General features: G+C 36.2%; 1 protein-coding gene and 1 long non-coding RNA gene across 2 annotated transcripts; one reads left to right on the top strand and one right to left on the bottom strand.

Moving 5' to 3' along the window:
* Positions 1-8,769: 8,769 nt before the first annotated feature.
* On the bottom strand, positions 8,770-13,693 carry LOC130818709 (uncharacterized). The gene is made up of 2 exons (XM_057684877.1): positions 12,602-13,693; positions 8,770-8,871 (listed from the first exon to the last, which is right to left on the bottom strand). The coding sequence occupies exons 1-2, from the start codon at positions 13,644-13,646 to the stop codon at positions 8,834-8,836; spliced, it is 1,083 nt and encodes a 360-aa protein (XP_057540860.1). The 5' UTR covers positions 13,647-13,693; the 3' UTR covers positions 8,770-8,833.
* Positions 9,702-11,573, top strand: LOC130818710 (uncharacterized). The gene is made up of 5 exons (XR_009043968.1): positions 9,702-9,906; positions 9,986-10,077; positions 10,157-10,319; positions 11,241-11,301; positions 11,408-11,573. It is a non-coding gene; the product is annotated as an uncharacterized LOC130818710 (long non-coding RNA).

Below are 13,693 nucleotides of genomic sequence, written 5' to 3'. Positions count from 1 at the left end.
ACAAAGAACAAGGTAAATAAAAGTCAAAAACTTTGTTCGCTGTTAAGATGTTAGTCAATAAAAGTCAACATCTTTGTTCTCACTTACTAAGTGGGAACAAAGATGTAGACTTTTATTGACCAACATCTTTGTTCGTTGTTACTAACAGGAAACTGATGCATTTTATAAATTGTTCCAAAATCAGTTTGATTCGTTTTCCCCAAGGTCAACAAAAGTCAAAGACGAAGCTGTTACTAACAAAGAACAAATGTTTGACCCTATTTGACCAAAGCTTCATTTGTTCGCTGTTAAAAAGTCTTGACTTATTTTGACCACAGAGATTTGTTCGCTGTTATTAACAGCGAACAAATCCAAACCTCAGCTCTAGGAATTTCGTGTTTATCTTGGGAATTAAGTTTTCCTTATACCTGGTTTAATAATTTTTTATATAAATTTGCTAATTTAGTTCAAATTTTCACAAAACGAGTGAAACAAAACCGTTCTCAAGCCCACAACTAACACTTAGGTAATGCGTAAACCAAAGCATTCTAACAAGTCTCCAAACCAAGACTTGTCAACTTATTAGTTGCCAAGTAAACCACTCATAATGCTCCACCAATATCACGACTTCCTTATAATGCTCCACCTGCATCACGAGTCCATGAGGCAAGCTCCACCTTGAGGTTGTACGTACCTCCACATGAAGCTTCCATAACACTGCCCCTAAGGGCCTAAGCCAATGAAACCAACATAGTAAAGAAGCGACTAGACTGCCAAAACATCCTACCTTCTTTACTTTTATCTTCATGTACGTGCATTCCAAATGAAACCTGACCACATCGTGCTTCTTCCAAACATTAAGCTCCTGATCACTAGCCAAACAATCACAATACACAAAAGTAAAAACAATTTGATCATAAAGAACCATCACCAAGATCAGAAAACACAATAGAACATTTTAGCTTATAAAATTCTTATTTTGAGGTCGTTCACCGTACGACGGTCTCATACAAGACGAACTGTAAAACTTAGATTTGTTAGAATTAGTAGATTTTTCTTTGAATGAGAACTTAGATTTGTTAGAATTCCCTCCAACCATATTAATGGTAGAGATCGGAGTTAGATCCTTTTCTTTCTTTGGCTTATGAATTCTAGCTTCAATGTGAAGATGGGTAGCAAGTTGGGTTAAATCTATCTCCTTCTTTTTATGCTTTAAGGTGCTCCTAACATATTTCCAAGTATGGGGTATTTTATCAATAATACTAGAAACAACAAAAAGTTCATCCATTTTTATGCTATGTTGTTTCAAATTATCATACATCCTTTGGATCTCATAGCATTGCTCCATAATTGGTCGGTTATCATCAAACTTAAAGTTATTAAAATTATTCATATGGAAATTTTTACTAGAAGCATCTTCAGCCGTATATTTAGTTTCAAGCAAAGACCATATTTCTTGTGCAGACTCAATATTTTTATAGACATCAAATAAAGTATCAGACATACCATTAAAAATGTGACCCTTGCAAATGAAGTCATTATAGTCCCACTTACTCCTTGCATGGATATCCTCGGGAGTCTCATCCTCTTTCTCACTTGATCTTGGTGTATTAATGTAATACCCCGGCCCCTCGGACCGCTGGTGACTACCCATGGAGACTGTAGACTGGCCCCACAAACCAACACAGGTCTTTCCAGCGCACTTTGGCCTCACTCGTGCGCACCCGGGAAAACTTCCCAGGAGGTCACCCATCCTAAGATTTCTCCCCACCAAGCACGCTTAACTGTGGAGTTCTTAGCAAATGGGCTCCCTAGAAAAGAAGATGCACCTTGTTGATATGAGTAGTCTATCAATCCTTTTTCAAGCTAAATCTGGGGTATTACAATTAATCATATAAGCAACCTTTAGGGTGTCAAGAGAAAAAGAATTTTCTTTTGCTACCTTTTAAATTCATTCCCAACAAATTTGTTAAGTTGGACAAACTTTGTGCTTAAATCCTTGAGATTTGTCGCAGTAACTTAAAAGGATGATGTTTTAGATTGTTATGAAAAAACAAGTTTTTATAGTAATTAACTTTATAAAAACAATGATGTATACTTAGTAAACAATTACATATGACATATTCAAGCCCTTGCTTATTGTACACCAAAAGTAATCTTCGTCTTCACTGATTTTCTTAGCACGAACATAGTAACAAGAAGAAATTAAATTGACTTGTTACAAAATTTTAGGCAAGACACTCTATCTAAAACATCATGCCCTCCCTACTAAGTGCTTGAGAATGTATACCAGAAATATATTTTGAGATACAAATAATTTCACAAGATTCCTAGCACATGGAAACTAGAATGATGTTGGGAAACTTAGATGAATGAAGAAGACATAAAATTATATAAATGATTGCAAGTACTTTAATGTAAAGTGTAAGAGAGGAAGAAAAAATCAGAAATTGCATGTAGGAAATAACCCCAACACCTTTTATATTTATAAAAGTACTAACAAACATTCATGTAGAGATATGACACTTCATGAAATGGTACATCAATTCATGAACAAATGTAGTTCATAAATCAATCCATCCCATCATTATACAATCTATTTAATAACATAAATCGTAGAAAGTTAATATATATTAACAATGACGGAATAAATTAATTTGCGAAAAATCGCGCCAAGCATCAGGTATAAACCAGTTGCTCAACTGGTGCCAGTCGACCAAACCAATCGAATCGACCCACACCAGTCGAGGGTCGACTGGTTTGTACAAGATCTTGTCCAAATTTTTCCGACTCCCGAAATCGACCCCACTCGACTCCTTTGCAAGTTTTAAGATATTTATTTATTTAATTCTTTAAACCATTATACACTCTAAATGACAACTTTTAGAAAAACTTTATAGTTTGAAGTGCAAGTTCGGTCTTATATCTTTTATAAGTTTAATTTCTTAGAGTTTGTATTAGGTTATTTTAGAATTATAATTATATCTTTCCGCGCTTGTAATTTGTTCAAATTCTTCTTTTACACTATTGCGTTTTATGATAATAGCTTGCGTATTTCAAATTTCATGAAAAAACAATAAATTAAATGATCGCGAAAAATAATCTTCAAATCTCTTAGTTCAAATATTCTGTTAGACACAATTCTTCATTGAAAAACAAGATAATACGTCAAACGAATCAATATGCATTACAAAAGACAAACTCTAGGAATTGATAAACAAGTTGGGTTAACATACAACATAATATAAATATGTTAAAGAAATCCCCACAAACATCTTTCAGCAATTTTGGTGGATGGTTTTGTCCAGAATTTTCCAACACTCCAAATCATTAGACATGAAAATACAAATTCTGACGTTGAACACTTCGATTTAATTAGAAACGACAATAGATGGAATTTGTTAAATTAATCCCCACAATATTAATACAAATTAGAGACGACAAGATGTATTCTCATCAATTTAGTTGTAAATTGTTGGGGGAACATTTTACATGCAACAAGAAGGGTAGTGCCAGTGGTACCTCCTGCTCTGATCCAGTTGATATAGAAAAAGACGCAACAAGAACCTGGGTGATTGACAAGCCAAACATTCTAAGATCACCAGCTGACATGTTGTTGCCTGTTGATGTAGCTTCTAACGTGAATCCAGTTGTGCCTGTTATTGATGTGTCACTAAGGATTCCAAACAACTGCAATGTGAGGATTGTAAAGCAACAGAAACAAGTTGATACAGGATGACATTGAGATGCTACAACATCAAGATTCAAACCCAAAACTGGTCACAACGTTAGAATTACTCTGAATCGAAACAAAATGAGGCAAAATTGAGAAAAATTAAATAGATAAAATGCATAAAACCTAGAATTAAATAACTAGATATAGAGAAAACATCAAGAATAAAACGCAAACAAGAGATTAATGAGACTCATTTAGAACTGAAGCCAAATGGAGGTACTCATTCCTATTGAACGATGTCAAGTATTTGTTTATAAAAGCCTCCAGAAACTGCACAAGCAAGCAATAAACACGAATCATAAAATCAATCAAGAAAGGAATTATGTTTTTCAATGAAGCCCTATTTATTGTAGTATCCTACAAATTTAACAACTGAAACTATCAAATCAACAAAGATTGTCAAGATCAGAGAAGGAATTAATAGAAGTGATCCAATAAAAATATATCCTGCACGAACGTGAAAGAAAACAAAAAAAATTATCCACATTGTAAATGCTTAATCAAGTATAATCTCCAACACTAAAACTCAGCTCAAACAGGTGTATACTTATGAGAAAAAGTTTTTATTTTTAAAATTTTTTGAGAATCAATGTCTAATAGTAGAAGGCTCACAACATGAACAATCTGTAAAATCCAATGGATCGATGGCCCTCTTCTAGACTAAAATAAACTTGAATGGCTCGTTTAATAATCGGTACTAAATAATGGAAATGGTAATGAAAAATTAGTGTAATTTTGGTAGAAATATCTCTCGACAAATTTCTCCTTCAACAATCTCATTTTCTACACAAAATTTATTTCAATGTATTACCATTTGAAAATATCGTATTAGTTGGTTATGGAAAATTATTAAAAAAAAAAAACTTTTTATTTAACTTTCATTACCATGGAAATCACATAATACATATAATGAAAATTTACAATACAAATCATTCTCATTACCACCAATTAGTACCGATAACCAAAAGGGCTGGAATTGCCACACAAAAAGTACACTATAAGACACTATCTACTCTGTAATTAGACACTATCCACAGTAATTATTAAATAGCATCTCACTAATGCAAGTAGCTTCTACAAATTCATTGTTAATGGAACAAAGAGAATAGCTAAGACTCGTGAATACTTTTTCATGACATTGCCAACCGGATTGCCTTCCAGTCCGTCCTGCATATTGCACTGAGACGAGCCATAGATGTAGTATTTAGTGAATTAAAAGGCAACGCAGAAAGTGAACTGATCAAAAATACACGATGATGATATGGGATGTAGATTGATCATGTATAAATCTCAAAAAATCAGATTTACTACCTCCACAGTAATGAGAAATGTCATTGCCGTCAAAACAGGTAAGATGTACGTAGCATCAGGATTCGTAAGATCAGTAAGCCATAAAGCTCCACCATTGTTAAACGACGGAACGTTCTCTGCCATGTTTGTTATCTGTATACAAATAGTTCTGATATTAAACTACCAATAGCAACCCAAACACACCGGCAAATATTAAATCATCACCTTCAACTTATAGCAAAGAAAAAACTCGTGAAGACCGGACCTTGAATGAGTAGTCCCTTAAGTGGACTAAATGGAGTAACACCGTTTCTGCAATACTCCCTCCGATTCATTTGAGTTGTCCTATTTAGTTTTTGGACACTATTCATCGATCACTCTTAATTTGTATTTTATTTTTAATCTAGACATCAAAATGTAGTCATGGGATCTTGTATGATTTGTCTCAATGTAAATTTTATTAACATCAAATTTTTATAATTTTTAATTTGAATTAGTACACTGGATAGTGTGTCAAAACTAAATGGGACAACTCAAATGAATGGGAAGGAGTATACAAGAGGCCGTTAATGGCACATGATAATGGAATCTATGATAAAAAAACAACACACAATATACAAGAGACCGTCAATGGCTCCATGTTCATGCTTTCTTTACAAAGAATAAAAAATAACAGAGTAATTCTTGTATATTCTTGTGTATTCTACGAGATAATTGCAACAATATTTATACACAGATTGCTTCTAATTACAGCCCCCAATTACACTAATAAATTGGAGGTGATTGATATTCCTAACAGATGAAGGAAGTTTAAAGGACTTTCTAACACTCCCCCTCAAGTTGAATGGTAGCATCCCTAACATCCAACTTGCTCAATACTTGATCAAATACTTGTGTGGAAACAGCTTTTGTTAGAATATCAGCTAGTTGGTCTTCTGACCGAACAAAGGGTAGAGTTATTATTTTCCCGTTTAGATGATCTTTAATGAAATGTCTGTCTATCTCTACATGTTTAGTTCGGTCATGTTGCACAGGATTCTCAGATATTCGTATGGCTGCCATATTATCACAGTACAACTCACAACTTTTCTCAGGTGTATACCCAAGTTCCTTCAAGAGTTTCCTGAGCCAAAGAACTTCAGTGATACCTTTTGCAATTCCCCTGAATTCTGTTTCAGCACTGGACATAGCTACTACCTTTTGTAGTTTGCTCTTCCAGGAGACTAAGTTCCCACCCACAAGGGTGAAGTAACCAGAAGTAGATTTCCTACTATCACGGTCTGCTCCCCAATCTGCATCTGTGAAGGCATGTAGATTTAGGTGTCCATGATTTCTATACAAAACCCCTTTTCCAGCAATTCCCTTCAAATATCGCAGAATTCGGTATACAGCATCAAGATGCTGTTTTTGAGGCTTGTGCATGGACCTACTAACCACTCCCACAACATAGGCTAAATCTGGTCGGGTATGAGACAAGTATATTAGTTTCCCAACAAGCTTCTGATACTGAATTTGGTTTATCAACTCAGCATCTTCAAGGATCTGGAGTCTATGATTCATCACCATAGGAGTATCAGCTGGTTTGCAGTCTATCATACCTATTTCTGTCAAGAAGTCTAAGATGTATTTCCTCTGTGATATAAAAATACCCTTTTTTGATCTAAGCACTTAATTCCCAGAAAATATTTCAGACTTCCGAGATTTTTCATTTCAAACTCTTTGAACAGCTTATTCTTCAACTGTTCTGTTTCTTCTTTGTCATCTCCTGTTACAATCATATCATCAACATATATGATAAGACAGGTTACTCTCGTGCCTCTTCTCTTTAGAAACAGGGTGTGATCTGCATTGCTCTGTTTGTAACCGAATTTCTTCATTGCCATAGTGAACCTTCCAAACCATGCCCTCGGTGACTGCTTTAACCCATACAGAGCTTTTTTCAGTCTGCACCCTTCACCTTTACCAAAACCATGCGAGAATCCTGGTGGGGCTTCCATATATACCTCATTGGTCAGGTCTCCATGAAGAAATTCATTCTTTACATCGAATTGATATAAGGGCCAATCTCTGTTTGTTGCAATCGAGAAAAGAACTCTAATGGTGTTGAAGTTTGCTACTGGAGAGAAGGTCTTATCGTAGTCTATCCCATGAGTCTGTGTGTATCCTTTTGCTACCAGCCTTGCCTTATATCTCTCAATGCTGCCATCTGCTCTGTGCTTAATTGTAAAGACCCACTTGCAGCCAACAGGTTTTTTTCTAGTGGGTAATGTGCACTTTTCCCAAGTGTTGTTCCGGATTAGTGCATTTATCTATTCTTCCATGGCTGATCTCCAATTTTCACTCCTCAATGCCTCTTTTGTTGTGTTGGGAATGCCTTCTGAGTAAAGAGCTGTATTGAAGGTTTTTGCTTGTATAGACAAGTTACCTTCCCCTGCCTTGTTCATAGGATATTTTGACCGTTGAGATTCAAACTCTGGATCATACCTCTTTGGGGGAATTCCCCTTGTGCTCCTTGGTGGCAGTTCATACCTAGAACCCATTGATTGATCTGTGTGTGATTCTACATTTTCCCTTTCAGAAGACATATCAGCAGAATCTACATTTTCACTGTCAGAAGGTATATCAGCAGGTTCAGGTGTCCAAGATTCATTAATATGGCTCAAGTCTGAAGTACATACCTCAATGTCTTTCTGAACTGGAGACTCAGACACGGTTGAATCAGGCACGATATTGTTGAAATCGGACTGTATAATGTTATCAGTTGCCTTCGTGGTATCGCCTACTTGTTCTTTTGGGTCGAGATCACTCAGTTCTGGGTAGACTAACCAACTTAGATCTATATCCTCATTAGGGCTCTCCCCCTTAGATCGAAGGTGGTGGTAATAGAATTGTGTTTCAACAAAATCACAATCCATGGTAGTATATAACCGTTTAGTAACTGGGTTGAAATAGCGGTATCCCTTTTGAGTAGTCCCATATCCCACAAAGACACACTTAACAGCCCGTGGTTCAAGTTTATTTCTTTCTCGTTTAGGCAAATGAACATACACAACACAACCAAAGACTCGAGGTGGTAATGAATGAGTAGAAGGAATATTGACATGAGTTTTTAGGGTATCTAACGGGGTAGAAAAATTTAGGCTATTTGTAGGAAGGCGATTGGTAAGATAGGTGGCTGTGGAGATGGCTTCAGGCCAGTAATAAGCAGGAACAGCGGTATCTATCATCATGGCCCGGGTCATTTCCAACAGAGTTCGGTTTTTCCTTTCTGCTACCCCGTTTTTTTGTGGGGTATCACGACATGTGGTTTGGTGGATAAGGCCATTTGTGTCATTAAAAAGGTTCATGTCGATATTCTTATACTCAGTACCATTATCAGATCGAAGAATTCTAATTTGGGTTTGAAATTGTGTTTGTGCCATTTTATAGAAAGAGACAAAAGTCTTATAGACATCAGACTTGTTTCTAAGGAAATACACCCAACTCATTCTAGTGCAATCATCAATAAATGTAACATAATATAAAAAACCATGATTATTGAACCCAGGAGCTGGTCCCCACGCATCCGAATGAATTAAAACAAATGGTTTATCAGTTCTACTATCACTGTTCGGATAAAAATGTCTATGACTCTTAGCAAGAATACAAGCTTCGCAATCAAAAGGAACATTTGAACTAGAAAGATTAGGGAAGAGTTTCTTAAGGTATCCTAATGACGGATGACCTAGTCGCTTATGCCACATCTAAAGCTATTGTTCAATCGTCCTGCGAACAAGCGTTGCTTTACCCTGGTGAGGCATCTGAGTAACATAATATAGTCCACCCTCCTCAGTACCATGCCCAATAATCTCCCCTGTCCGAGCATCCTGAAAAGTACAACCAGAAGAATTCATGTTAACAATACAGTTTAAATCCTTTCACTAGTGGAAAAAAACGTATTTGCTGCTTATCATTTGCTGCGGTTTTTGTATATACGCAGCAATAACTAGAAAAAAGAATTAGAAAAAAAAAGAACCCTTAATTGCTGCGGTTTTGTGCCTTGACCGCAGCAAATACACATGTGCACCTTCAATTGCTGCAGTTTGTTTCATGCCCGCAGCAAATATAGCTTGCAATTTCTTAAGCTTCTGTTTATACGCATTAATTGCTGTGGTTTATCCTATTGACCGCAGCAAATAGGGTTCATAATATAAAACCCTTAAGCTTTTGTTTCATTACCAGTTTACCACAAACAAACGCACGCAAACAGCAGTTTCTTCAAACTTCATCTTCATCAAACTTCATCATCTTCTTCATTGAAAAAACATCGAACATTATCAAACTTCTTCAAACTTTTCAGACTTCTTCAAACATCGAACATCATCATCTTCTTCAAACAGCCGTTCCATTCCAGAATTCCCTCAAACTTCTCTTGTTCATTATCAAACTTCAAACATCGAACATTCTTCAAAACATTCTTCAAACTTCAAACTTCATTATCGAACATTCTTGTATTGTTCTTCAAGGTATTATTTTTTCAAGCTTAATTTAAATTCTTCAACGTCATTATGTTTTAGGGATTTAGTTTTTTTATACTAATTTTTTTTCATTGTATAGGTTATACACAACCCACCAAAACCCACGAAATTCAAGGTATCCTTTTCATTTTGATTTTGTAAGTTAGGTTTAAATCTTGTTTCATGTAGCCAATCTCATTTGTTTGGTAGATAATTACTTGAATTGCAATCCTTGTCCCCAAAATAAAGTGTTTTTAAAGTGTTGGACAAATCCACCAGTCGAAAAATCCATCTCTCCTAATGATGGCTCCACTTTGACCTCTTTTCCAGTTTCACGGAGGTTCCATCTCCAAGGGCTCAGAGTTGCAAATTGAGGTTGCCAAATTCTTCTGGAAAGACGTTCAGGTAGAAAATATAAAAGGAAACTAGTAAAATGTCTTGGGCACTTTTAATTCTTGAAGCTGACTTTGGTGCCCTCTTTTAGCTTGATGGCAGCATGATCATTATTGCTGAAAATGTGATGGCTGCTATGGGGACTGATGAAAGTGGGGAACCTGTATTAGAGTATGGTCACAGGTTATTTTCAAACCCGTTCTATTGCCGTCTATATTACATAAGGGTACAACTTCAGCTCAAGTATTTTATGTTTCTGTAGATGTGCAAGGTGTAAGTTGCAGAACGTCAGGGTACTGAACAAAGGAATTGACTGGGAATCTGAAGGAAATATCTTCTGGAGGCATGAGATTCATCGAGATGAGTGTTTGAAGATTATGCTGCATGGAAATGCTTAATTTGAGGCTACTGATGTTACTCTTGAGGTGAATTACTAGACATCAATATTTTTATGAAAATTGTCATAAAGTATGTGTGCGTATCATGAACAATATTCTTACTTTTGTCATAACTCATGATTGTAAGTGCGAGAACCACAAACAAGCAGAACACACCGACAGTCTAAACTTTAGCGTTGTCATGGGGTACTCTCTTGGGGTCTACTGATGTTTTAAATATAGACCTAGCTAACAACTTAGTATTTTAGTTTTTCAAATTAAGAATCTATTTAGTGATACACTAATTCACTAAAAAAAAGCAAACATATTACAAAGTTAAGCATTTGCTTTCCAAATAAAGGTTGAGAAAATTAATGATGAAATTGGCTGGACAACTAAAGATAAAACTAGAAAGGTTACCTCTTAACATTAAATTTGAGGAGTACAAGATGAAGATTCTTTATCATCACCGCTTATATCCTAAACTATGCTTATTCTAGTCAGACTGTGCCAACTCTTGGATGTTAACAGCAACTTGTTAGTATAGTGGACCTTCTATCAGTTATGGAAGCATCCTATTTATAACTGATGAGAAACAGTCAGTCTTCAAGATATTTTCTGTGTGCCTTAGATTCATATTTGAAAGTTTACTTCCTTGCCCCAAGTTTTTCTTTGAACTGGAGTAGTTGCTACTCTGTATGAGATAATTGTTGGCTCAATTGCTTCTAATTTCTATAATATTAGGCATTTGGCTTTACTGTAGTTGTATCACATTAAGGCTTATGTAGATGAAGTTACATCAGATAGTATGACTAATTCCAATGCATTTCATTGATTTTATAGATCCTCGCATTTCCTTAAATAACATCTTACAACGTCTATCTGATGCAGACCCTGTAGTTGCATTATACACAGTCACTTGCTAGTTTTGTTAAGTGGGTTCTTATAAGGTGATTGTCTGTGATGCAGGGGAATCATGTTTTTGAGGTTCCTGATGGTTGTAGGTTGAAGGTTACCTCAACAAATCCAGGTTTGTGGAAACACTTATATAATTGCTGATTGATGCATTGGAATTTCCAGCTGATTTTGTTACGTATTTTGGAAATACGAATGATGTGATATCCGCTGAATTGTAGGTGTATCAATGCAATTAGAACCCATCGAAGATGCAAAGAAAGATACGGGAAGCTGGTATTGGAGTTACAAGATAGATGGACCTCATGTAAAGTTGGAAATGGTAGAATCTTAAAGGACATATAGCATATATCTCTATAGCTGATGTGAATAATTGTTCACAGAACTCGGGATTATTTTTCCTTGATAAATTGTAATTAGTATAGATTATTTTTTATACTTTAATGTGTGTATATATATATATATATATATATATATATATATATATATATATATATATATATATATATATATATATATATATATATATATATATATATATATATATATATATATATATATATGTACGTACATGATATTATATTATATATACGAGCGAGAGTTTATTATTACAAAGAGATTAATGTTGATTATCTGTGATTATCATTGGATTAATCACTGTTATTACATTGTATTATTATTGCATTATTATAAGGATAAAACGGAAAAAGAAAAAAAAAGAGAGGTATTTGCTGCGGTTTTGCCCTTGACCGCAGCAAATAATGCCCCACTTATTTGCTGCGGTTTTGCCCCTGATCGCAGCAAATAACCCTCCTTATTTGCTGCGGTTTTTGCCCATGACCGCAGCAAATAATGCCCTTATTTGCTGCGGTTTTGAACCGCAGCATTTAAAAAAGGACATTTGCTGCTATCACTATTGCTGGGGGCCAAAACCGCAGCAAATAATGGCAAAAAAAACCGCAGAAACGACGTTTTTTCCACTAGTGTTTGTCAATTGTTAACGGAAAGTAATTTGTGGGATAAGTCTGGTATGAAAAGGCAATTTGGTAATTTGATGTTATCCGAAATTTTGACAACACCCGACCCCTCTGTTTTAATTACCTCTCCATTGGTTGTTTGTACATGATTTTTTTCTGGTGGGAGAATAGTTTCAAGGTCACTGGCATCAAACGTTATAGTGTCAGTTGCTCCACAATCAAAAATCCATCTGGTATTTTTGTTCGGTTTACAAAATAGTCCTACATGGTATGAGTCTGTTTCATTATTTTCATGTTTCACGGTTTGTGAGATAGGCTTGAGATTTGTATTGGGCCATAAAGGGAATGAGCTAGAGTACTTATTTTGACAAGTGGGATTATAGCATAAATGAGAACTTGAGCCATATAAATATAAATCTTGAAACTCATAAACCATACCTTCCTCCTTCGTTTTCTCTGTCATACCTGACGCAGAGGATCCACGGCCGCCTGCTGTTCCTCTGTGTTCTCCGCCAGCTGCTGGTACCTCACTGGTACCCACGGCCGCCGTGCTCCTTCTCTCTCCTTTCTTCTTTCGATCTCCCCACCATTCTGGGTAGCCGATAATCTCGAAACATCCCTTCTTGGTGTGTCTCGCACCCCCACAATGGGTGCATCTGAGTCCCGATTTCTCATCATCTCGACGGAAACTGGGTTTCTCCGTTCTTCCTCTCACAGCAAACCCACCACCAATTCCCGATGATTCCATTTGTGAGGGTTTTGGTGGTTCGGTGCTCATAATCCCTCGCCGGTTTATCTCTCTCCTTATTATCGCGAACGCCTCCTCCGGTGTTGGAAGAGGTTCTCGATTGAGAATATCCCGTCGATCCTTATCAAGAGTTTCATCTACCCCTGCTAAGAACTGATACAATCGGTTTTGCTGGGTTATTCGATTGTAAGTCGTTTTGTCTTCTGGACTGTTCATCGGATTCGGTGAACGTCTGTCAATCTCCTTCCAGATTCCAGTAAGTTTGCTGTAGTATACTTCAATTGGATCTTCTCCTTGCTGAATTTTGTTTGCTTTAACCATAAGGTCAAAAACTTGGAGTCCGTCTTTGGTCCCTCCGTATAGTGTTTCGATCCCTTTCCACAAGTCTCTTGCGGTAGGGTAATCCAGAAATTGATTTTGCAATTCTGGATCTATGTTTCCATCTATCCACGAGATTACTAATGAATCCCGTTGTGACCATTTTATGTAATCTGGATCCTCTTGGCTTGGCGGGGAGGCTATGATGTGGTTGAGCCTTTCCCTACCGCCGAGTTCCAGTTGCATTAGCTTTGCCCATTTTGTGAAATTTTTGTGATTCAATTTTTCTGGAATTTGAATTGGTTGGAAATTCTGAGTTTCTGTGGTGGATTTTTTGGTGTTTAACTGTGTAAACAGTTGCATTAAATCTTCCATGGTTACCGGGTTTTGAATAATAGCTTTGTTATCAGGTTCCATGGTAGATGATGAGTTTTATAGGTTGCCGGTCGCCGGAGATCGGAACC

The sequence above is a fragment of the Amaranthus tricolor genome, chromosome 7, assembly GCF_026212465.1.
Source record: "Amaranthus tricolor cultivar Red isolate AtriRed21 chromosome 7, ASM2621246v1, whole genome shotgun sequence".
Taxonomy (NCBI): Eukaryota; Viridiplantae; Streptophyta; class Magnoliopsida; order Caryophyllales; family Amaranthaceae; genus Amaranthus; species Amaranthus tricolor.
This window is presented reverse-complemented; position numbering and strand designations above follow the sequence as displayed.